Raw genomic sequence first — 21,687 nt, 5'->3', positions numbered from 1 at the left:
GGGGGGCAGCCGCTCGGAAGGGATGGAGGAGGAGGTGTAACTGGGGAAGGGAGATGGCCCCCGCGTTTGGCCGGGCTGAGAGGGTGAAGCGTGAGGTTGTGCCTCAGCGGGACACCGAGGCGGCTCAGTGTTCGTGCGTGACGAGAAACTGACCCGAACCCAGTCCCGGTTGTTGTTCAACACAGAGACGCGCCCCGGGGTTGGTCAGTTTCTGGTCGCTGAGGGGCGGCGCACGCGGTGCCCGAGGAACGTGACGCGCTCCATGTGGCGGAGGTTTCCCTGAGGAGTAGCTTGGTCACAGCTTACGTCATTGAGGGGGAAAAAAAAAAAAAAAAGCTGTGTCTTAACCTGCCTCCTAAATAAAATACTTTCACCTGTTCACAGAATTAGCTAACCATGGTCCTCACAAGTGTGGAAAAGATGGCTGGCCTCCAGAAGAAGACTTCTGGCATCAGGAATATCTGTATACTGGCCCACGTGGATCATGGTGAGACAGGTGTTTGTGGCTGGCAGGAGCTGTCTGGGTGTTACTGCCAATGGTGGTGAGATGGTTTGGTCGCTGTTTCACAGCAGCAGGTTTTCATTGATTCAGCTTTGAACTGTCTTGATCCTGATTCTGAGAAGTGATTTTGCTTTACGCACATTTATTTTCTCCTGATGCAGCTTGTCTTTTAGAACCTAAGAGAGCATTACGCTATAATAATTTGGAATAGTTGAAACTGAACATTTTCTACATCTGTGATGCTGAATGTTGGCATGAATTAAATATGTGCATGTGTAAGGTAGGCTGTTGTATTTCTGTGTTTACTTAATGGAAAAAGTTTTTTATGTAGGTGGAAATAATAAATGCTTATTTTAGAACACAAATATTTTGTTTAGTTGCACGATATATTGAGGTTCTGGTGTGCTGTTATTTCAGCTGCTTTTCTGCTTATGACAGGTAAGGTTGTGTGTACTCTTCAAAAATAAATTTGTGTGCGCCTAACAGGTGAAGTTGAATAATTGGATTTATTTTTCTTAAAGTTAGTTTGTACTTTCTTGGAATTTTAAAGTCTTTATTAATGTTGATATCTTAGAATGCTAGGTGTTGTCAGCATATGTAATACTGCTGCATCTTTTTCCATTGTCTATGTTAATTTAAACTAAGTAATCTATTTTTCTTTTCAGGCAAAACTACTCTAGCTGATTGTCTAATTTCTAGCAATGGAATCATCTCTAGCCGCTTGGCGGGAAAGGTAGAGTTATACTGTCATTTTTAACAAAATTCTGGTGTGTACGTGCTGGGATTGTCAATCAGTGATGATTAAGGAAATTCCATTCCTAGTCTTGCTATACCTCGTCTTCTCGCAGTCATACTCTTTGATAGTTGATAAGTAACTTGTGAAGATAATTCTGCAGATTTATCACCTCTTCCTTTGTTTTTGTACTCAGCTGAGATACCTAGACAGTAGAGAAGATGAACAAATCCGAGGAATAACAATGAAATCTAGTGCAATTTCATTGCACTATATGAAAGGTGAGCTGTTGATGCTGGCAAATGTAACCTTTAATACAGATTTTTGTGATTTTTCCACTCTCTTCATTGTTGCTGTTGAGATCTTTTTGTATGCAACTTTTACTTTTGTCTTTCTCAGTGCTAGGCCATGATTATGCAAAGGCTTAGGCATGTATTCGACTGTTAGCCAAGATAATCAAGTTCCGTATCAGGGGTAGGAAAACCATCTTCAGTCATATCTCTGAGTGAAGGCAATAAGAATAGTTGCCTTTATCTTTTTATTTTGGAGCTAAATATTTATATTTTGATCTTAAGTCTTGAAATAAGGTTGCTGAAAGGCGAGACCTTCTTTCAAAAACCAACCAATTTTAAATGATTTTGTGTGGACTTATTTTTTCTATACTTCTATGTCAGGGTGCCTGTTACACTCTGTTATAAATTGTTCAGAGGGTTTTTATAGTGTAGTTACAGTGTTACTTTGTTATGACTCCATGTTCTTCACCAGTTTTATCCTCAAGTAAGCAAATGGAAGACATGAAATACATTACTATCATGCTTGTGCAGAAAAAAGAATAACAGAAAAATTGCATGAACAGAAAAGCCACCATTAGTCATTCCACTTCAGCTACAGCTGACTATAAAAAAATAGTTGAAATTGATGATCTTCCAGCTAAGTGTTGTAAACTGTGGCTGTTTCATTGTTGACCCTGAAATGACTTTACTTTTAGTGATTAGAACCTTATATGTCTGTTGTTTTCTGTTGTGTTGAAATCTAGACCCTAATACAACTCCTTAAACAGGGAAGTTACTTGATTTTATTTTGGTTGTGGCTGATGATAAATACAGTGAGTTCATCAAAAGTTTACTGAAGTCTCCACTAAGCAGGATTTTCTGGGGGTAGAAAATATTGAAAACCTGTATTGATAATTTAAGATATTTTAGTGATACATAGTCAAAAGCGTGTTTTAAGAAAATCACAAGGTTGAATTGAGGCATTTTATCAAGAATGGAGGGTTTACTTTTATGACATTCTTGATTTATCTTGATTTATCTTTAAAATGCAGCCTAATGCAGATGATTTGTGCTTTAGCTAGTGATCAGTTTGCAATGCTACTACAAGCTTGTCAAAGAATTTTTCTTTTTGTTTGGCTAGCTGGTGTGTTTTTGGTTTAATTTTCTGAAGGTAGTTGGCCATTGAAAGACGAAGATTGGCATGAAGAGTGAAACTGAAATGTATTAGGCGCAAGCCACTCGATGTTACCCTGCTGACAGTCTTCCTGTCCTACTGGAGTTCTTCTTAAGTGTAATGGTCACTGCACATTTGGTCCTTAGAAATCAATAATAGCTTAAACGGTATAATGAGGTGGCTGAAAGAAATATTTCTGAAAACTTTTCTGAAATATTAATTTATTGTTTGATCCTAGGTGATCAGGAGTATCTGATTAATTTAATAGACTCCCCAGGGCACGTGGATTTTTCTTCAGAAGTATCTACTGCTGTCCGACTCTGTGATGGTTGCATCATAGTCGTGGATGCTGTTGAAGGAGTCTGTCCACAGGTGAAATAAAATATATTAAATAGAGAGAGGGCAGAGAAGACAGAGTGAACAAAGTCTTAAGCTTATTATGTAGAAATAGAAGATGAGCTGGTTTAAGAAGTTTTGTAAACCTTTTAATAAATAACAACATACTTGAGGTATGAAAGAGGGTGGTCGGTTTCGTAGTTGTGCTGAAAAACAGCAATGCTGCTGAGTGGGTATAGTGATGTTGGGTTGAAACAGTCAGTATGCATTTTTGCAGGTAATTTCTCTCTTGTGTAGAGAAGGAATAAATGTCTTAAGGAAAATAATTTAATATCTTTACATGTGCTTTTAGGGTATTGAAAGTGAAAAAATATGCAAAATAACATTGAAATTGCTTTTTTTCATGGCTTACTTTATAAATAAAGGGGGAGTTTTTTTGTTGTGAGCATTTTTGCCATGAAATTCTGCCATTCTGCAGAATTCTGTAATAACTAACACCTTGTACTATGGGAGTCAGATTTCTGGATTGAATGTCAATCTGTCCTTTTTTATGTTTAATTACATTTTAGAATTATATTGTCATTTTCTTTAACGTTCCATCTTTTTTGTGGTATCAAGCTCTCTGTAATGGATTTTATTTTTTTACTATTTCCTTTATAGACTCAAGCAGTTCTACGGCAAGCATGGCTAGAAAATATACGTCCAGTATTGGTGATTAATAAAATTGATCGCTTAATTGTGGAGCTCAGGCTCACCCCTCAGGAAGCATACTTGCACCTTAAGAATATCTTAGAACAGGTATTCATGCTATAGTGTTACATTCATACAGCAGATTTTGTTGAAGTTTTTTTCTTCCCCCTTTTCTCTATGCTTGAATTGAGAGAGACTGTAATTTTCACTGCCTTTTAGCTGGAATAATTCTAATGCTGCAGAACCATTTTTTCTCACTTTTCAGGATCAAGCACTATAGTATCTAGTCTAATTTTTACGTTAAGATACAATTTATTTCTGGTTGGTTTTGAGGTTCATTCAGAATGCCTGTGATAGAGAAAAGAGTATTAAAAGCCTCTTGACAGGTCATCAGGAAGAGTTCATTTTTAGAAGTAATATGTGGAATGTTTTGTTTTACCTCTTAAATTGTTTAAACTTGTTTGGAGGTAGGCAAATAATATCTTCAGACTGTTCCTGATATTGATGGATTTATTCAGGGATAAAGTTAATTAATCGTTTAAGTTGTAAGCTAAGTTGCCTTCAAACTTTTTTCCCCCTCCAGAGCTTACTCTTAAGCACTTATCTACCTAGTTTCCCTTTGCCCTCCTTTGTTGTTTGTTGTCAGTAGTAAGTTTCTATTTCACCATTCCTTGTGCATTACGCGTGATACTCTGAATCTGATTCAATCCTGATGTGACTGGCTTTGACTTGGAAAGTACATGGTGTTGAAGTTGAAATGTTAGTCTCATCAAACTCCTGTTGTCTTCAAATGGGCAGGATTAGATACACGAGGTCTGCATTTTAAATTGCAAAATGAATCACAGGCATGCTATCTTGTTTTTTAACCTCTTTTTCTATGTTTAGGAGGGTGGGGGGAATTGTATTTTAATAGCAAGGGTTGTGAAAGAGTGGATGGATCTTAAGGTGTTTTTACATATCCTTCCATAGATCAATGCAGTCACTGGAACACTCTTTACTTCTAAAGTCTTAGAAGAAAGAGCTGAGAAAGAAACAGAAAGTATTTCAGACACTGCACCAGGAGATCAGATTTATGACTGGAGTGCTGGATTGGAAGATACTGATGATTCACATCTTTATTTTTCACCAGACCATGGAAATGTGGTATTTGCCAGTGCAATTGATGGCTGGGGTTTTGGGTAAGTCTGGGATTTAGTTACTGACTTTTTTTTTTAATTGATTACTGCAGTTAATCTTAAAGTATTTTCAGTTTCTTCATATTTCTAAAGATGTTTTTTATATTTTTCTGTGCTATGCAATGTATATAATCAGTTCTAATATATTATTAACACTGGACAGCTGAAAATACTACCAGCTTTGTCATCTATGTGACAGGGACCCCTGTTTTACTTGCAGAGGAGATGCTGAGCCCACTGGAGTGTCCATCTTAGCCTGGTAAACTTAGTATTTTATTGATTGCTGACATTTGCTAGGCTGTAACAGACTAGGCCAAAGACTGCGGCAGTGCAGGAGCTGTTTCACAAGTAGATTGGACCTTGCAGGGACAGTGACATTAGTAACAAGCATAAGGAAGGCAACTCACATCAGGGCAGCAGTTCCAGCTGTCCAGTTTGGCCCAATACAATTTTGGGTCACAGCATTACTGTGATCTGTTTTTTCTGTACCAGACTTTGGCTTGTCCTTGAAATTATGTATTTGTTCTCAAGTATTTATGCTCATCAGTATTAATCTAGCCTTTTCTGTTCTTCATTCAGGTGCATTTCTTATCTCATTACCTAATATTTTTATTTCTGTTTCAGCAGTTGCTAAAGAACATTGCACAGATATTTCGGTAAATGTAACAATTTGGGGATAGAACCATTTCAGAAAATTTTCTGGATTATTCTATTTGTGATTGGTTCTGTTTTGCAGTCCTGTTCTTACTAGTTAGTTTCAAAGGGCAGCGGGCTAGTATAAAGATTACGCATGTTCTGATTGCTAGCCACAAGGTGGAGTCATTGTCTTCACCATGAAAATATAATTAAAAATCTATACTTAGTAATACAGTGCATGTCTTTAATACTGCAAAACCTTTAAAAAGAAAAATAAACTGCAGGATTTTTAAGTCAAAGTGAAGCTCTTAAATAAGGTTCCGTGTGTAGTTTCTAGTCTAACACGGACACTTATCACTGCAGAGGAAAGGGAAGATAAAATGGGCTATTTTAGTTTAATTATCTGCAATGAATAGTATTAATGCGTAAAAAGGAAAATCAGAGTATAAGTGTGTAAGGAAACTGTAAACAGATCTTCAAATTCCAACTTGTTCTTTAGTCTGAGAGAGATCTTTTCACAGAAGATGTGAGTGAGGGGAGTTCTATTTCTGAAGTCTGGAGGGGGTTTTCTGATACCTTTGGTGATCTGCACTTTGACACAAATCTTAGTTCAAGTCCTTCATTCCCATCTGGTGCCCATGGTCACTCTTCTGTTTTATGATGGGGGATGCAGGGAAACAGTATTTTGATTTCCGTAGGCTTTAGCTTTCCTGACTTGAAATTTAAATTCCATGGAAAAAATGGATTATGGTAGTAAACTGTTGTTATACAGAGTATTTGCGATGCAACTGTTAAAAACTTGTTCAAGTTATGAGTCAGAATATGAACATTTTCTTGAGCACATCTTGAAATGATGTAGAGTTATCTACTATTTTTATCCTGTATGGATAAAGATTGGGCAATTTGCAGCTTGCTTTTGTTTGGTCAGTATGACAAACCTGTGGAAGGGAATACATGGCGGGGTGGGGGGAGGGTGGAAAAAAGGCTAAGTTTTTATTTTGGGAAGTTCAGAGGTGGCCAGGGTTTAGTATTAGTATTCTAAGTATACGGCCAGGAAATGCTAAACATTAAGAAAAATGTTTCTTAAAGAAAATGATACAGTCTAGTATTTTGTTACAATAAGTAAAATTATAAGCTCAGAAGCAATTTAGAAGCTGTTTCTTTAGATCAAGCTACTTGATATTTGCAAGTAAATGATCAACTATTAAGACTTTATAGGTTACAGAACTACATTCTGATACAAGCATGTGGCCATAAACGCCCTATGATCACTTTTGTAAAGAGAAAGCAAGCATGTTGGTTTTAAATGGTAGGTGAATATAATGGTTATTTTTGTAAAAGTGAGACTTAAGATAGTTATCTTCCTTTCATGATTTCTTTTCCTCTGGTAACTTCTCTGCAGATAGAATTAAATTTCATACAAATGTGGCAGAAAATTGATTTGTTTCTCCAGCTCAGAAGCTGAGCAAAAATTACTTCAGTTTGAACTGTTTGACGTAGGAGTTTAATCTGTGATATACTTCCAGGTTATGTATCTCATTTGTAATAGCATTGTGGTATATACAGAGAGGTGGAGAAGAGGATTTCTTTAAAACAGTGTTAAGGGCTTGAGAGTCTCTAATTTGTTGTTTTCAGAGTTTTTGACTAAACATTTGCAACAAGGAAACCACAGAATGTTCAGGACTCGCGCTTTAGGTTGTAAGCGGTCTGCTTTTATTAACTCCTGGGTACCACTGAACAACACAATTGGCTGAACAACACAATTATGGCATTACAGTTTTTATATTATTTTCTGTGTTTCACTCATTAAAGCAATGATTCAAAGAACAAGAAGTGCATTAAGTAGTTAATTTAAAATATAATTGCCACCATCTGATGGCTCAAATGAGGCTCAAAAGAATACTTGGTTTTTAACTTGTATCATTCTGGTCACAGACCATCGTTAAATGTCGTGCAACATCTTTCATAGAATAAATTTGAGGGCTGTCACATAAATATTTAGAAATTTAGTATTATGCTTTTAAGTTTTTACTGGGGGAGTAGTACACAAATATTTATTTAAAATAAACAAGTTCATCCTTGAAGCTGACTTGAAACAAAACAAAAACATACAAATACTGCTGACATTTTTGAGCTGTTATGGCTATTTTTCCAGGTGTAAATGTTAAACAATGTGAGCTAAAATGAAGACAATTGGAGAAATGGGAGTAAAATAACAATTTGAGATTTGTGTGTGTTTTTCCCTTAAGCTGTCCGCTGCTTAGGCTGGTATGCACATGTAAACAGCATTACACTTGTATCAAGATGCATTTTGTTTCCTTTCAGCATTGAGCATTTTGCCAAACTGTACAGCCAAAAGATTGGAATCAAGCCTGCAGTACTTCTGAAGACGTTATGGGGAGATTATTATCTAAATACAAAAGCGAAGAAGATAATGAAAGGTGATCAGGTAGGTAGGTTGTCAGAAATATTACCTGTTTTTTCTTTTGTTTTGTTTTTTATTCTGTTCCTCGTAGTGTATTCTGAAAATTGATCTCAGTGCCTTTTCACTCAGTGGAGATATAAAGTCACTTGGATAGCTTTGCATCAGCCCTTGGAGAAGAGACCATTCCAAAATTGACCATTCAAAAGCTACGTGGAAGAAATCTCATCTTACAGTGCTCACAGTTGCTCTTAAATGTCTGTTCACAAAATAAGGGACATTTCAGCTTCAAGGATTCAACACAGGGCGAAACCCACAAGATGATTGGAAGGCTAAGAATGTGAAAATTAGAGTAGTGAGCGGGTCTCTGTCTTATTTGAAGAGTCCTTCAACAGCGAAGGATTTAGGATATTAATGTTTGGTTTAGGATTTAGAAAATATTTTTTGCCTTAGAGAAATCCCATTGAATGCTATACTGAAACCCTGGCCTGAAAACTACAGTTCTCTTGCATTAAACGCTTCCATCACTGAAAGTTAAGATAGAAGAAGGGAGTTTTCCTTTTTTCATTTAATCATTATTTTTTTGTGTTTTCATAGGTGAGGATTAATAGCTAGAGAAAGGGTGATAAACAGGCTCAGGGTAGACATGTCCATATTTATCAGACTTCTTTTCTGAAATTGAAACCCTTGTTGTTCACTTTGAAATTTAATGTTTATTTTGTGCCTTATACCATTCTTGTAAGACGGGCTTGAAGTAGTAATCTTGTGTAGAATCAGGTAACTGTCTTCATTTTGAATAAAGGTTTTACATGCTCCTTACAAAAATGGTCAGTTAAAAGTGCAGTCTTAAGCCTATTGTAAAAGTGAGGAAGTGCTGGTAATTAGCTGTATGTTTATGTTCTACCAGACAAAAGGAAAGAAGCCATTGTTCGTGCAGTTGGTGCTGGACAATATATGGAGTCTGTATGAAGCTGTTATGAAAAGGTGAGAAGATCTATAAAGTTTTAATGGAATCTCTTTCCACATGCTGTAGTGATTTTTTTAAATAGTCAAACAAGAAATATTGTAGATGCTTGTTATGTATTGCTACTGTGGTTTTTTTAATCTATTTATTATTTTTCTTACAGAGACAAAGAAAAAGTTGAAAAGATAGTTACCTCTTTGGGATTGAAAATTGGTGCACGGGAGTCACGGCACACAGACCCTAAAGTTCATCTTAATGCCATTTGTAGCCAGTGGCTACCAATATCTGATGCAGTCCTCTGTATCCTTAAGGAAGACACTACTTTTTGTTCTATTGGCAGTTCTCCGGCTTCAAAGAATGCTCACATATTTCAATGTGTGATTTGGTATGATTTGTTGGTTTTTTTCATGTCTGTGCCTATGCTAGCTGGACTTATTTTCTCACTTGTAATATTGAATTACATATCTACACTTAGTCTTGCATTTCTATCAACTTTGTGCTTTTGCACGCATCCTTTTTTTTTGGGAAGTTATGAAACTGGAGGTAGTTTAACAATACACTTTCATTATGTAGTTTTATGTGGAAATTTTAGTGTTTTTCCTGAAGGATAAGGCAATCTCCTTTTTATAACAGTATCTTAGGTTTTCTGTCCATGAGCTTCTTTTAAGTATCTGGTGTTACGTTTTAGGTATATGCATTCATAATCCAAGATCATCCTTTGCTGTTTATCTGCTGTGTAGGTGGTTTTCTCATTGTTTATGATATAGCACATTATATAGTGGTAGATATGCACAAATTGTTGGTGTATAAATACTAATTAGTTCTATAACTCTTGCCCCAGTTGTGGTATTCTTAGTTTCGCAGTTGCACATAGGGTGAGCCACCCCTACTTAACTGTCCATTCTGCCCTTGGATAAATGCCAGAAGTTGTTGCTGATTTGAGAGGGAGCTGTATGCACTGTAACAGATGGAGCTGGATTTTAGCTATCTTTTGTTGCCAGCAGTTAGTGCATGAAGTTGATTTAAAGAAACAAACATTGAAAGCATTTGTCTTCCTTTAATTTGCATTCAGTAAGGAAATATAAATATATATCCTTAGCAACGTGTTTTAGCCATGGTGTGTAATAAACTTCCCAGTCCTCTTGACATCTCTGCAGAGAGAGTGGAAAAGCTGATGTGTGTTGGAGCTAGAACATTTGATTCTTTGCCCCCAGAAACTCAGGAACTGAAAAGTGGTAAGTAGGTGTTCTCCCATTAACATGAAGGTTGTTTCTATCTTTGTAGTTTTATTTGTTTTGGCTCACAAGGTGCGTAGTAATCTCTACTTAGATTTATAATTATTTGTAGTAGCTTTGTTGATGTTTGTCGGTGACACGTCATAGTCTTATGTCCTATTTTTATGGTCATCCATGTTCTCTGATACTTCAAGAGGTAGTTTAGTAAAAATTACAAGAAGATACCATTTTTAAGCTAGTAACAGTTAGAAACATTTCTTAACTTTGTATGTGTAGTGAAAGGTGTTTATAGAACAATGTTTTGAAGAGAGTTTCAAGAAATCTAAAGGGTTGAGATACCAACTGTCAATTTAAGATGAGATGTGAATGTCAAATTGACAGGTTGTTAGGAATTGTTTCCCAGGAGTGAGGCAGCAGTTTCATCCTTTTATTGAACATTTACATTGTACTCTTCAAAGAGTATTCAATCTGTGTAAGTTAATTAGAAGAAATTTGCCTATGTAAACTCAAATCTTACTGCTCTTGGTTATGCAACAGTAGTATACTTCACATTTAGTGAAAATCTTACTGACTTTTAGTTGTAGTCTTGAACTTTGCTTGCCTAAGCACTTTACAATATAGTCTTTTCACACATCAGATAAAAGGGAGAAGTGTAGAAGACGACATTTTATTTTCTATGTTGTTAGAAGTTTTGAATGGTATTGTGTCTGTTTTAGATTTGATAATATGTTCAAAGTTAGATAAAAAAATAATTTATTGGAGTTTCTTAAATATTGAATGAGTTCTGGGTGAATCTTTCATCCTTTGAGGAGTATCCAGTCTTGCAGTTAAAGTTGTGATTTTGTGAAGACATGAGCGTCTGGACATTTGCAGGACTTCCTCCTTTAGTTTGAGAGGAGGCAGAATACTGTGAGGTACTGAATAAATAGTTTGGTCTTAATGCTAAGCTGCTCTCTTTTTAATTCTAATCTAAACCAGCCTATGAACTCAAGTTAAATATCAAAACAATACATTCAGTTGGAGTATATGTAGTTTGTTATGAAGAGTTCAATTTTGTTCATTTTATTGTGAAGCAGACTTGAAGATATGGGCAGAGTTATCAAATGATTAGGCTAGAGTAATTTTCTGCTTTTCCTTTTGATTTGTCTTTAGTGTATTATCCATTGAAATAAGAAATAAAAAGTAATTCCTATAAAATTTATGGAAAGCCATAGTTTTGCCCGTACGGTTGGGAAAAAAAACCAGCGCGAATAACTTCCTTCTATGTTTCTTCAGCTTTTATGAAATGCAGTTCTGAAGAAACAGCCCCGGTTATTGTCTTTGTTTCCAAAATGTTTGCTGTTGATGCAAAGGCATTACCACACAATAAACCAAGGTAAGAAAATGTAACATTTACATGTAGAACTTTGTTCTACATGAGATACTTTTAGGAAAAAAAAGCAATGTTGCAAGCATGGATGAATTTCTTTTAGAATCAAGAAAATAATTCATAAATTCTTGAGATGCAATAAAATCTTTTCAGCAAGTGAAGATTTCCTGAATGAGTTCATGAGATGATTTTGTTTAATCATATTAGTTTTAGAAGATTTAGCAAATTTGTTCAGGATTAAAAAACACATTTGTTGGAGAATAGTACTTTTCTCCAAATAGATCATCCTAATGCATACATTGTATGCTGTTTCAGGATGTTTTATTGAAAATATGGTTGAGTTGTAATGCTTCCTTAGTTTTTCAGTAAGATTGTGTTGGCATGATCGCAGCAGATTTTGTTTGTATCAAGAAACACTTCCCATCAAATCTGGCATAATAGTTAAGCGATCATTCAGTCCATTGCAAGTGCAAAATAAAATGGTTTAATTAAAGTAGTCTAAACCTCATAGAATCACAGAATGGTTTGGGTTGGAAGGGACCTTAAAGATCATCTAGTTCTAACCCCCCTGCCATGGTCAGGGACATCTTCTGCTAGCACAGGTTGCTCAAAGCCTCGTCCAGCCTGGCCTTGAAGGGATGGGGCATCCACAGCTTCTCTGGGCAACCTGTTCCAGTGCCTCACCACCCTCACAGGAAAAAATGTCTTCCTAATATCTAATCTAAATCTACCCTCTTTCAGCTTAAAACCATTACCCCTTGTCCTGTCACTACACTCCCTGATGAAGAGTGCCTCCCCATCTCTTCTGTAGCCCCATTTCAGTACTGGAAAGCTGCTATAATGTTTCCCCAGAGCCTTCTCTTCTCCAGGCTGAACAACCCCAACTCTCTCAGCCTGTCCTCATATGGGAGGTGCTCCAGCTTATTTTCTTTGAGGGGCAGATGCTTCTTGATTTAATTTCCCCGACATGCTTAACCGCACTACCTTTATCTAAAGCCATCTACTTTTTTCACAGAAGAAATGTACTTTTCTGATGAGTTTATAAGAATTGAATTAATCTTAACCTTTCATCCCTCTAAACCTCTGGAGCATTTTTCAGTAGTCAACTTTTGTATTAGCTGGCCATGTTATGTTTTTTCTGGGATTGTCACTGTACAGTGAAGTAAAATAGAAAATATTAATCTTTCTACTGAATTAGACTGCTTGTGACTGTTCAATCTGTGCGCAAAAAAATGGTACTGTTGCTGTAGTAATATCTGAAAGCTTTATTACTATCTTCAGTTTTTCACACACTTCCTAGATTTACTTCAATTTTTTCTTACCACGATTATTTACGAATCTTCCACCAAAAGTCTTTTTTGCACCGAGTTTGAATTCAGGTTAAAGATGCAGTGCGCTTATGGATTGACCAGACACTAGATGGTGCAGTTTTGCTTTGAGTTCTGTCCTTGAACGTCTCTGAAACGAGAGTTCTTGCTCAGGTACTGGCATAGCACAGCAGTGCCCTTCCTGCTTTGTCTGCTTTCCTGTGCCTGTACTCTAGTTATCAGAGAAGACTACACTGAGGCCATCACTTTCTGGCTGTTTTAACACTGATGATGACCTGTTCTTTTATTTGTTGGGAGATCAAGATTCTTTGACATGATGAGGATGTAACATAGAGGCAAATGTGGCTTTTTACATACACCAGACACAGAAAGTCTTGGACATATTTTCAAAATTTTAGTCAAAATTTAAAAAGAATAGCTGCTGCAAGTCCTGGCTGTTTTTTCATTCCATGTCATCTGCTTGTGAGCACAATGCTTCTTGGATAAACTCTCCTTCCATGTCTCCTCCACTATTCATCTTACATTTTTTCTTGGTGTTTTTTTTCCTATTCTCCTTAGTCATCCCCCTTCAGGAAGGGAGATAGTTTTTGTGTGTAGTTATATGCCATGTGTTAAACTTCTGTTTTTTCAAAAGAGAGAAAAAGTTCTGCAAACAGGCAAGAATATTTTAAATAAATTCACCATATATTGTGATTCATAATGTGTGTATGACCAGCTCCTTTTTTTTTTTTTTTTTTTGTGGCAAATGATGCATTCAGTACAGAAGCTTATACATTGTGTCTTGTTGGTTGTCTTTTCTCCTTAGATAAAAAATGTGCTGCTACTCAATTTTACTGGTTTCCAGAATGCAAATACAATAGCATTTTTGCACTCTGATACAGATTGTGTAGCAGATCTGTAATTCTGATCATCAATATGGTTTGAAAAAAACCTCAAGATGTTTACTGAGCTGAGTGGAGGATTGCGGTTGACTGGTAGTCCAGGCAATGCATAGCTGGTCCAAAAATCCATACAAAATTTAGATAAATAAGACTTTCTGAGGTAATATTGCAGGAGTGAGGACTGTCCTGGAGTTCCTTCTGGGAGACTTGAGGCATGTTAGTGATGACTGTAGCCAATATGTGCCTGCTCCCTGTTTATTCAGTATATTGAAAACTGTAGTGTCTTGCTCCATAGTTTGTATGAAAAGTATGTCTTGCTAGTCGTAATATTAAATTATTAAATAAGTTACTAATTGGCTAGTATTAAAATGAAATCACATGACTGTTTTTCTTTGATATAACCAGTCATTTCAGTTCTATGTAATTTTGCTGATTAGGTAGTATTAATAATTTTGTTTTGAAGTGGCAATTGGATTCCATTTTTTAAAAAATAGTAATATATCTAAATGTCTATTTCTTGATATCTATATTGTTAAGATTGTCCAGGTAAGCAGTTCTTGAAGAAATCAGAAAAGGAGATTAGTTTTAAGGAGGATGCTGTCTCTGTGAAATAAAATATAAGTGTTTTAAAAACATAGCATTGTGTAAATGTGGTTCCTAAGCATGTTTTGAATTATATTGGCCACTGTGTGCTATTTACACTTCCACAGTTAAGACTGTGCGTAACAGAATTGAGTGATGGTTGTGTAGGGAGGAACAAACAGTACGTACATTATATTGATTAACAGTGGTTTCGTGCTTACCTATTTAAGAACGTGAATACATATGTATGTTAATTTTCAGGACCCATAGCAGTGTTCTTGTGTATTCTGGTGTTGGGCTGCTGGCCCTATCTGCTAGGTTATTTGCATTCTTTGGGGGGCATGGGGGAGGGAGTATTTTTAAGCATGTTAAAGCATGTAAAAAATCTGAAATTTTTCTCTAGATATTTTTTTTTGGCAAGACCTATACTGTTCTACTTCCAGAGGGGAAAAAAAAAAATAGATCCATGGTACTGTCTTTTTTGTTTACTTTTGTAAGATAGTATTGGGTAATGTTACCTTTTGTAAATTTCCTAGAAGCTGCAAATTAACTTTGCAGTTTTTATAATTTGCCTCATTTCTGCCATCTGCTTGTAATACTTCGTAAGCCTAGGTTGGGAAAAGCAAAAAGCTCTTCTAAGTCCAGGGTGTACAGTAAATAATAACAAAGGTTGGGTTTTTAATTAAAACAACCTCCTTTGAGACTGCTGTTGGCAACTAATATCTCCTAGAAGGTGACTTTAAAAATTAATAGATTCTGTCCTGGAACTGATATGTTTTTGCTTTTGCTGTTTAAATAACAATGCTTGTCAGGTGTTACAACACTAAAATACATGGGAAAATAATTTGTGGTCAAGTTACAACAGGTTGGCAGCTTTTGTTTGTCTTTCTTTGGAAACATTTGAAATTTGACTTTTGTGTGGTACCAGTATGTCCCTGAGTTTTTACCAAGTTTTCTAAAGAAACGAGAATTGTGCAAATATGTTCTATCTTTCAGGTTCTTTTGACTGAACTTCTGAAATCATTTACTATTTCCAACCAAATCAGACAAAGGTGTAAATTTGCTGAATATTGGTGGTTGGGTGGAGCAGACAAACAAATTAGGACCTCTGATAAGCGAGTGTAGTGTGATCTCCTTTACTTCAGATATTAAAATACCTAAAACCAAACCCAGGAGGAGATAGGGCCACACTGGCTTCTTTTGGAGCTACTTCCTTTATGTAATGAGGCCATGGTTATTTGCTGATGCCTGTGGTTATTTATTCTTTAGTATTGCTGTGTGGAGAATTAGGTGTTCCTTCAGCATATGCTGTTTCTTTCTGTCCTTTCTACTAGTGTTTTACATTGAACTGCAGTCTAAAACAGAATGGTTGAGTGTAGGGGTATAAATAAAAGTGGAGCTTGACATTTAGATACAGAATATGAATGTTCCAGTTTGCTTTTCCTGAGGTTCAGAATTCTGTCCTTTTCTAGCCCAGTGTAAAAGAGAAATATTTAGTAATTAGTTATTGTTGCTTTCAAGTAGTTTTAGATGTTGCTATGTGTATTTAATATAAAATACTGAGAAAATGTAAATTGGATATCAGATGTCTATTATGATGAAATCCTTTACTAGATTTGTAGAGCTTGATGTATAAATGTCACAGTGATGTGATGCAATGTCAGCAATAGGAGGCAAACCATTTATGTTACTTGAAGTCCATCATTCTTACATTAATGTAAATAGAGTACGCTAAAAAAAATCCTCTTCTACTTTTTAGTGGCAATAAAGAAAAGTCTGTTGACCAGATAACCTGGTGTACTAAAATTGTGTTTCATGACTGCACTGGGAGATACTAAACCTGTAATACCCTTACCATTTTCCTCCAGGTAATACCAAAGGTACTTCTTTCTCCTCAGCTTGAAATCAGGACTTTTTTTCCCCTTAGACGTCACCAGGAAATAGGCACTTTCCCATGCAATTCTGCATGAAATTATGATGATAATTATTTCTTTGCTTTGTGGTACATTTTGTTTGCATGTTTTAAACCAACAGATTGTAGTGTACTTCATCTGTTTCCTTTCTAATGTTTCCTAAAAACTGTATTGGAAAAAATGTTAACCCTGTAATTTTTGCCCAACCTTCAGCTAAAAAGACATTAAATTATCTTATCAAAAGAAGGGAATGTTTATAAAGCTCCAAGCTCTGTAAGAAATTACTGTCTTCTTGAGAGTAAATTAATTTTTATGTTTAAGGGCAACATGACTTTCAGTGACTTCAGTGTGATCATTTTCTGTTTGCTTTAACAGTTTGTTCTAAATTGTGGTTAGTGGATTAGAAGTGAATATGGCATGAGTTTTCTGAACAGCCTGTCAGATTTACAGGTTAACGTCTGAAGATGTTTTCAAAAATTAAAAACCCTACTTATGGTTATTGTTGAAATAAGTTTCATTGTAACAGTATACTTTTGAATCCAGCTTAGACCTTTGGAACTGATCTAAGAAAGGAATATGTAGTAATGGAAGAAATTTGAATCTCTGGACGTAATTTAGTTTGTGTAATTCTAAGCTTAAGAGAGAAAAGTTTGTAACATTGTGGAAGTTTTGCTTCAAGCTTCTACTTTCTTTATCTCACATTTACTATGTGAGATAAATCAAAGGTCAGTATATCAGTCAAGAGTGTTTTTCAAGGCAGTGTATGACAGCTTGATATTGATATCTTGGTTTCATTACATACCTCAGAATGAATGATAATTGCTATATAATGTAATAAAATACTAAATGGTTATTGAGTATTCCCCTTTGGCAGAGCCCTGTAAGACCGTCATATGAAATTTTATGTAAACTCTGATTTAGGTAATTTTCAGTTGTTCATTTTGTGTATACACGTTTCTTTCTAATGTAAATTGGCTAGTGCTTTCAGTTGCAACAGAAAAGGTAGGAAATAATCTTAGTAGGTGTACCTTAGTTGGTGAATGGAAATAATTCTGTAGACATTAATCAGTTTAATCCAGAAATTAACGAACTTCAGAAGTATTAGGATGACCAGGGGACATACTCTGTGCTGAACTGTAGCAAACAAGCGCACGTGAGCTGTCCTTAGCGATGCTGTTAGGAGTCTGTGAGTGCTCGACGGTGAGCAGAACAGCAGCCAATGATTTAACTAGGACGTAATTCTGAAGAGCAGAGTCATGAATAGTAATCCAGAAGATTCTCTATAAATTACTTGGATTTAAAGATGTTAATAGAAATTACCCCCTCATTTTTCATGAAGACAAACACATGTCCATGATTTTAAACTGGTAAAAACTGTATGGAGAGAAAGTATTCTCAGACAATTAAAAAACATTGTTCATGGCATGGGAAATGAGTCACAGACACTTGTTGATGGTAGTATCAATTTTTGGAAATGAGTTGATGTTCTGCTCTGATGTTTCCTTTTTAAAATGGTCTGAAGATTAAAAGGTTAAAAAAATAACTAATAATTAGAGTCCAACTTATATTTGGGGTTTTTTTTTGTTTTGATTATTCACTATGAATTTTTGAAATGTTTTGGAATGAAATCTATCTTTGAATAACGTGAAAGGGTAGAAAAGCTATAATATTCATAAGATTGATTATATGAAGTAGTTTCGTTGTTGTTCAGTTTGAACTAAATGAGTTATCCTGGAGGAATGTGGGAATGAAGAAGAAGTCGGCAGTAGCTTGCTTATATTACCTGAAATCCGCTGCATTTAATCAACAATCTACTGAATTTTAATAGTATATATATTATACTGTTGTCCACATTATGATTTCTATATCATCTGTTTACCACACAGTTGAGGTTAAGATGAGTTAGTAATAATGGGGTTGACCATCTGTGTCAGCTCAGTGACTTGTGCCTCATTCATGTGTGTGGTGTCTGGATGCTGTAGCATCTCTCTGGAGGTAGGGAATCTCTCTTTCTTTCTGCTCCAGAATTTTCATTCACTGTTCTTTGTGTGACTGCATGGTCCCATTTTTTTGTGACAATATTACAAGGCTGTAGATCCTTTGCTATGGAGTGAAAAAAGGAGAGGGAAGAAATATAGTAGAGAAGAAGAAGAGAGAATCTTTCTTCTGGTTTGGGCAGCATTTGTTCAAAATTGATTTCCCTTCTGATTGGTTTTGCCAGCTGGAAAAATTGAATAAATCAGGGTGTAATTTAAAACTGGTTTTGTTGCAGATCCAATGCCTTGCGCACATTAATCTTGTTCTGTGTTCTGCTTGAGTGTGTTACAATTCTATATAAGGATTTATTTGACAACATTATCATTTTGTGGTTTCTAATTATACTACCAGGAGTGACTAGTTTTATAGAAATTGATGCTGACAGAAACCAGGATGGAAGTCTAGGTTGTACCTACTAGCTAAAGTCCCACCTACACTTAATCTGTTTCTTATCAAATTGAGAATATAATTAACTGTGCTTATATGTATTGCAACTTAACACCAGTGCATTCAGAATTTTAAGGTACCTTTAACATTTATAATTACGGCTATCTGGCACCTAAATGTACCGATACTTTTAAAAATGATATGTAGAAGGAAAGAAAGCAAACCAACATTTTTCTTATACTCTCAGAATTATTTACACAAATTAAAAGTATTTTTGGACAATAAAATGTGTTGGAACGCATACATATGTCCTCATGTGTATACTATGCCCTCATATGTAGACTGCATTTATGACACCCTTGGCTGTTTCATCTGTACTTGCCCTATCAATCTCTGTCCTCTGGGAATTTTTCAGACATTCCAAACCCTTAAATAGCTTTGAACAGCTGCATTGAGGAAAAGAAAAAAATCATCATAAAAAAGTTTTATTCTCCACCATCTGCTTTGCATTTTATATTGTTAAGCCTCACTCTCTTTTACAATAAACAAACTAAACAAATACGACCCAATCCCAAATTTCAGAGATACATATTCTTAATTCTGTCACAATGATTGTTTTAAGAGATGATTTTTTAAAAGAAAGAAGAAGGTTGCTGAGAAGTTTGTAGTGGCAGTTTTGTCTTACTTTTGCATTTTCTGGGACATATAGTTTGTCTGCCCCAGGTTCTGAGTTTTGAGGCTGTGCTTCAAATTCTGACATTTTATCCTGGGGGCCTCTCTTAGGTAATTTTTGGGGAGATTTTTAATTTATGTGTAGTTTTCTTACTCTTTTGAGTTGAATGCTTGGATTCAAGGCAAGCATGATATCTTTGTTCAAAATTATTTCCTCAGCTTCGAAGAAGAGTTTTGATATAATGAAGGGTTTCATTAAGCATTTTTTTGAAATTAAGTCTCTTGCGGAATGTGTTGTCTAAAGAAAAGTATCCATATTATGGTATTTAAAAAAAAAAAAAATCTTGCAGTGAGTTGGTCTCAGCCAGGTAATCTGTTCAGGGCTTTCTGCCCTGAATTAACCCACTTAAGGGCAGAGTAAGCATCCAGTAAGTCTGTCTACTGGCTATGCATGAAAACTTTGACCCTTAAGTGATGGGTGTTTCCCTGTTTGGGATGTGGAATAGTTGATATGGGGATGTGATTCAATTTTTTTTTTTTTTTTTCAGTAGAGATCGTATTTGTATGCCTGTTCTGTAAAGAAGCATTACTGCTGTAGTGTTTCCCACTGTTTTCTTCCTCTTATACTTCATTACTACTACTGCTAATCAGGACATGTTAAACTGTTTGCAAGTGTGGAAATTAAAGAGAAGAAGTGACTTGCCCAAGGCTACTAAACAAGCTAAAGCTACTAGTAGGGCACTTCTGCTCTTAATGCTCTGTTCATCAGGCTGTGTGCTTGATAACAGTTGACTGTAAGAATCTTAAACCATCTTAATGCTAAGAACCATTGTTTGTGCCCCATCATATGAGCAAAGGCAGGTGTAAGGACACATCATGTAGATGGGGTTTTGCTGTGGGGTTATGTTCACTTTCTTGAGTTGAAGTCAAGATCTAAGACTTTGTGATTAGTTTGTCTAGCTGCGTTGTACAAATGCGTTTTTTATGATAGAGAGAATTCTGTTTCTTCTCTCAATTTAGAATTCCATTAAGAATATTCATATAATATAAAAAATGTATTGGTTATTGTTTTGGAAATAAATTATTTATTAATGCTGGAAAGCAATATATATTTCCATTGTTCCCAGTGAAAAAAAAAATTTTGAATGCATTTTGCTTCCACTTTATGGAAAGGCAACTATAGCAAGAAAAGGCTTTTCCCTGCATTTGAACACTTGCTGTAAAGACTACCTTAAGATAATAAAGATACCACAAGTAATTTAAAATAACAGTATTTGATCCCTATGTATTTGGAAGAGGAGTCTGTTAGTTTTTTCTACCTATCTTTGTATAGATAAGCTTGGATTAGTACACTGTATGCTTAGTCTGAGCTGTCATTGTGGCTCAGGATAATATACTGGACGTGGTGTAAAAAGCAATTTTGAAAACTGGCTTGGATGTTTTCTGAAAAAGTGAGAATTCACGTATCAGTGGGAGAAACTTGACTTACTTTAAAAAAAATAAACATAAGTTTAACATGGTGGCCTCTTGATAAACATGGTAGAGGGAGCATTGCTAATTTTAGCTGACTTAAAATATATAGTATCATGGGAACTAAAGGCATTCTGCATAAGTTTTTAATTATGACAAATGTAGTATTCTAATTATTGAGATTTAATTTATTTTAAAATAAATGATATTTCCAAATACTAATGTTTTAAAATACAATGCAGGCCTTTAACTCAAGAAGAAATAGCTCATCGGCGTGAACTTGTGAAACGAAGGCATGCAGAAAAATTGGCAGCAAAGCAAGGACAGGAGCTGTCAGAAAAGCCCCCAAGTGAAAATTCATCTCAAGTAACAGGGAACACTGATGATACAAAAGGTATGTAATGCTGTGCTATCTGTTTTTCCCAGAGGATGTTTAATTAGTAGTTTCCAGGTGTTGTCAAGGGGCTGTGTACCTTACAAAGACTCATCCACGTGCAAGTCTGAACAGTTCCATACGTGGAACTGAACTAAGAGTGAGTAGGGATTTGTAAGAAAGCTGGTAGTTCATGAATGCTGTAGTAGTGCTATGGATACCTGTTCCTCAGCCTGAGAATGTCCTTGGTCTCAGTACTTTAAGTCAGTGAAGACAGATGATACTTGAAGGAGATGCTCTGCTGAGAAATTAATTAATTTTCTCTATAAGTAGAAAGGTGCGGTGATTGTCTTTTGCCCTTGTGTGTGGAGTAGGAAGATTCAGGTTTGTTTAGCGTAGTGCTAGAACCTTCTTATGGACTTGTTACTGGAGTACTTTATGCCAATATAAATTTAATTCCTTTAAGCTTTTATGAGAGTAACTGTTTCATTAAAAAAACAAACAAACAGGCTAATAATAAATTGGTACAAAAGCAG

The 21,687-nt window shown here is 35.6% G+C and overlaps 1 protein-coding gene across 2 annotated transcripts in view; it reads left to right on the top strand.

Moving 5' to 3' along the window:
• The first annotated feature begins 395 nt into the window (after nt 1–395).
• The window catches only part of EFTUD1 (elongation factor Tu GTP binding domain containing 1), a 71,987-nt gene continuing 50,695 nt past the window's right edge, over nt 396–21,687 (top strand). Inside the window, exons 1-12 of one of the 2 annotated variants that reach the window (XM_010084366.1) lie at nt 396–487; nt 1,168–1,235; nt 1,432–1,516; nt 2,920–3,053; nt 3,678–3,815; nt 4,677–4,885; nt 7,844–7,967; nt 8,848–8,924; nt 9,068–9,204; nt 10,017–10,139; nt 11,415–11,514; nt 21,021–21,172. In XM_010084366.1, coding sequence (XP_010082668.1) covers nt 397–487; nt 1,168–1,235; nt 1,432–1,516; nt 2,920–3,053; nt 3,678–3,815; nt 4,677–4,885; nt 7,844–7,967; nt 8,848–8,924; nt 9,068–9,204; nt 10,017–10,139; nt 11,415–11,514; nt 21,021–21,172 — 1,438 coding nt within the window. In that variant the 5' untranslated portion in view covers nt 396. The remainder of the gene's footprint in view (nt 488–1,167; nt 1,236–1,431; nt 1,517–2,919; nt 3,054–3,677; nt 3,816–4,676; nt 4,886–7,843; nt 7,968–8,847; nt 8,925–9,067; nt 9,205–10,016; nt 10,140–11,414; nt 11,515–21,020; nt 21,173–21,687) is intronic. The other variant, XM_010084367.1, reaches the window with a different exon arrangement.

The sequence above is a fragment of the Pterocles gutturalis genome, unplaced genomic scaffold, assembly GCF_000699245.1.
Source record: "Pterocles gutturalis isolate BGI_N339 unplaced genomic scaffold, ASM69924v1 scaffold44560, whole genome shotgun sequence".
NCBI lineage: Eukaryota > Metazoa > Chordata > Aves > Pterocliformes > Pteroclidae > Pterocles > Pterocles gutturalis.
The sequence above is the reverse complement of the archived record's forward strand: the minus strand, read 5'-3'. Positions and strand labels throughout refer to the sequence as shown.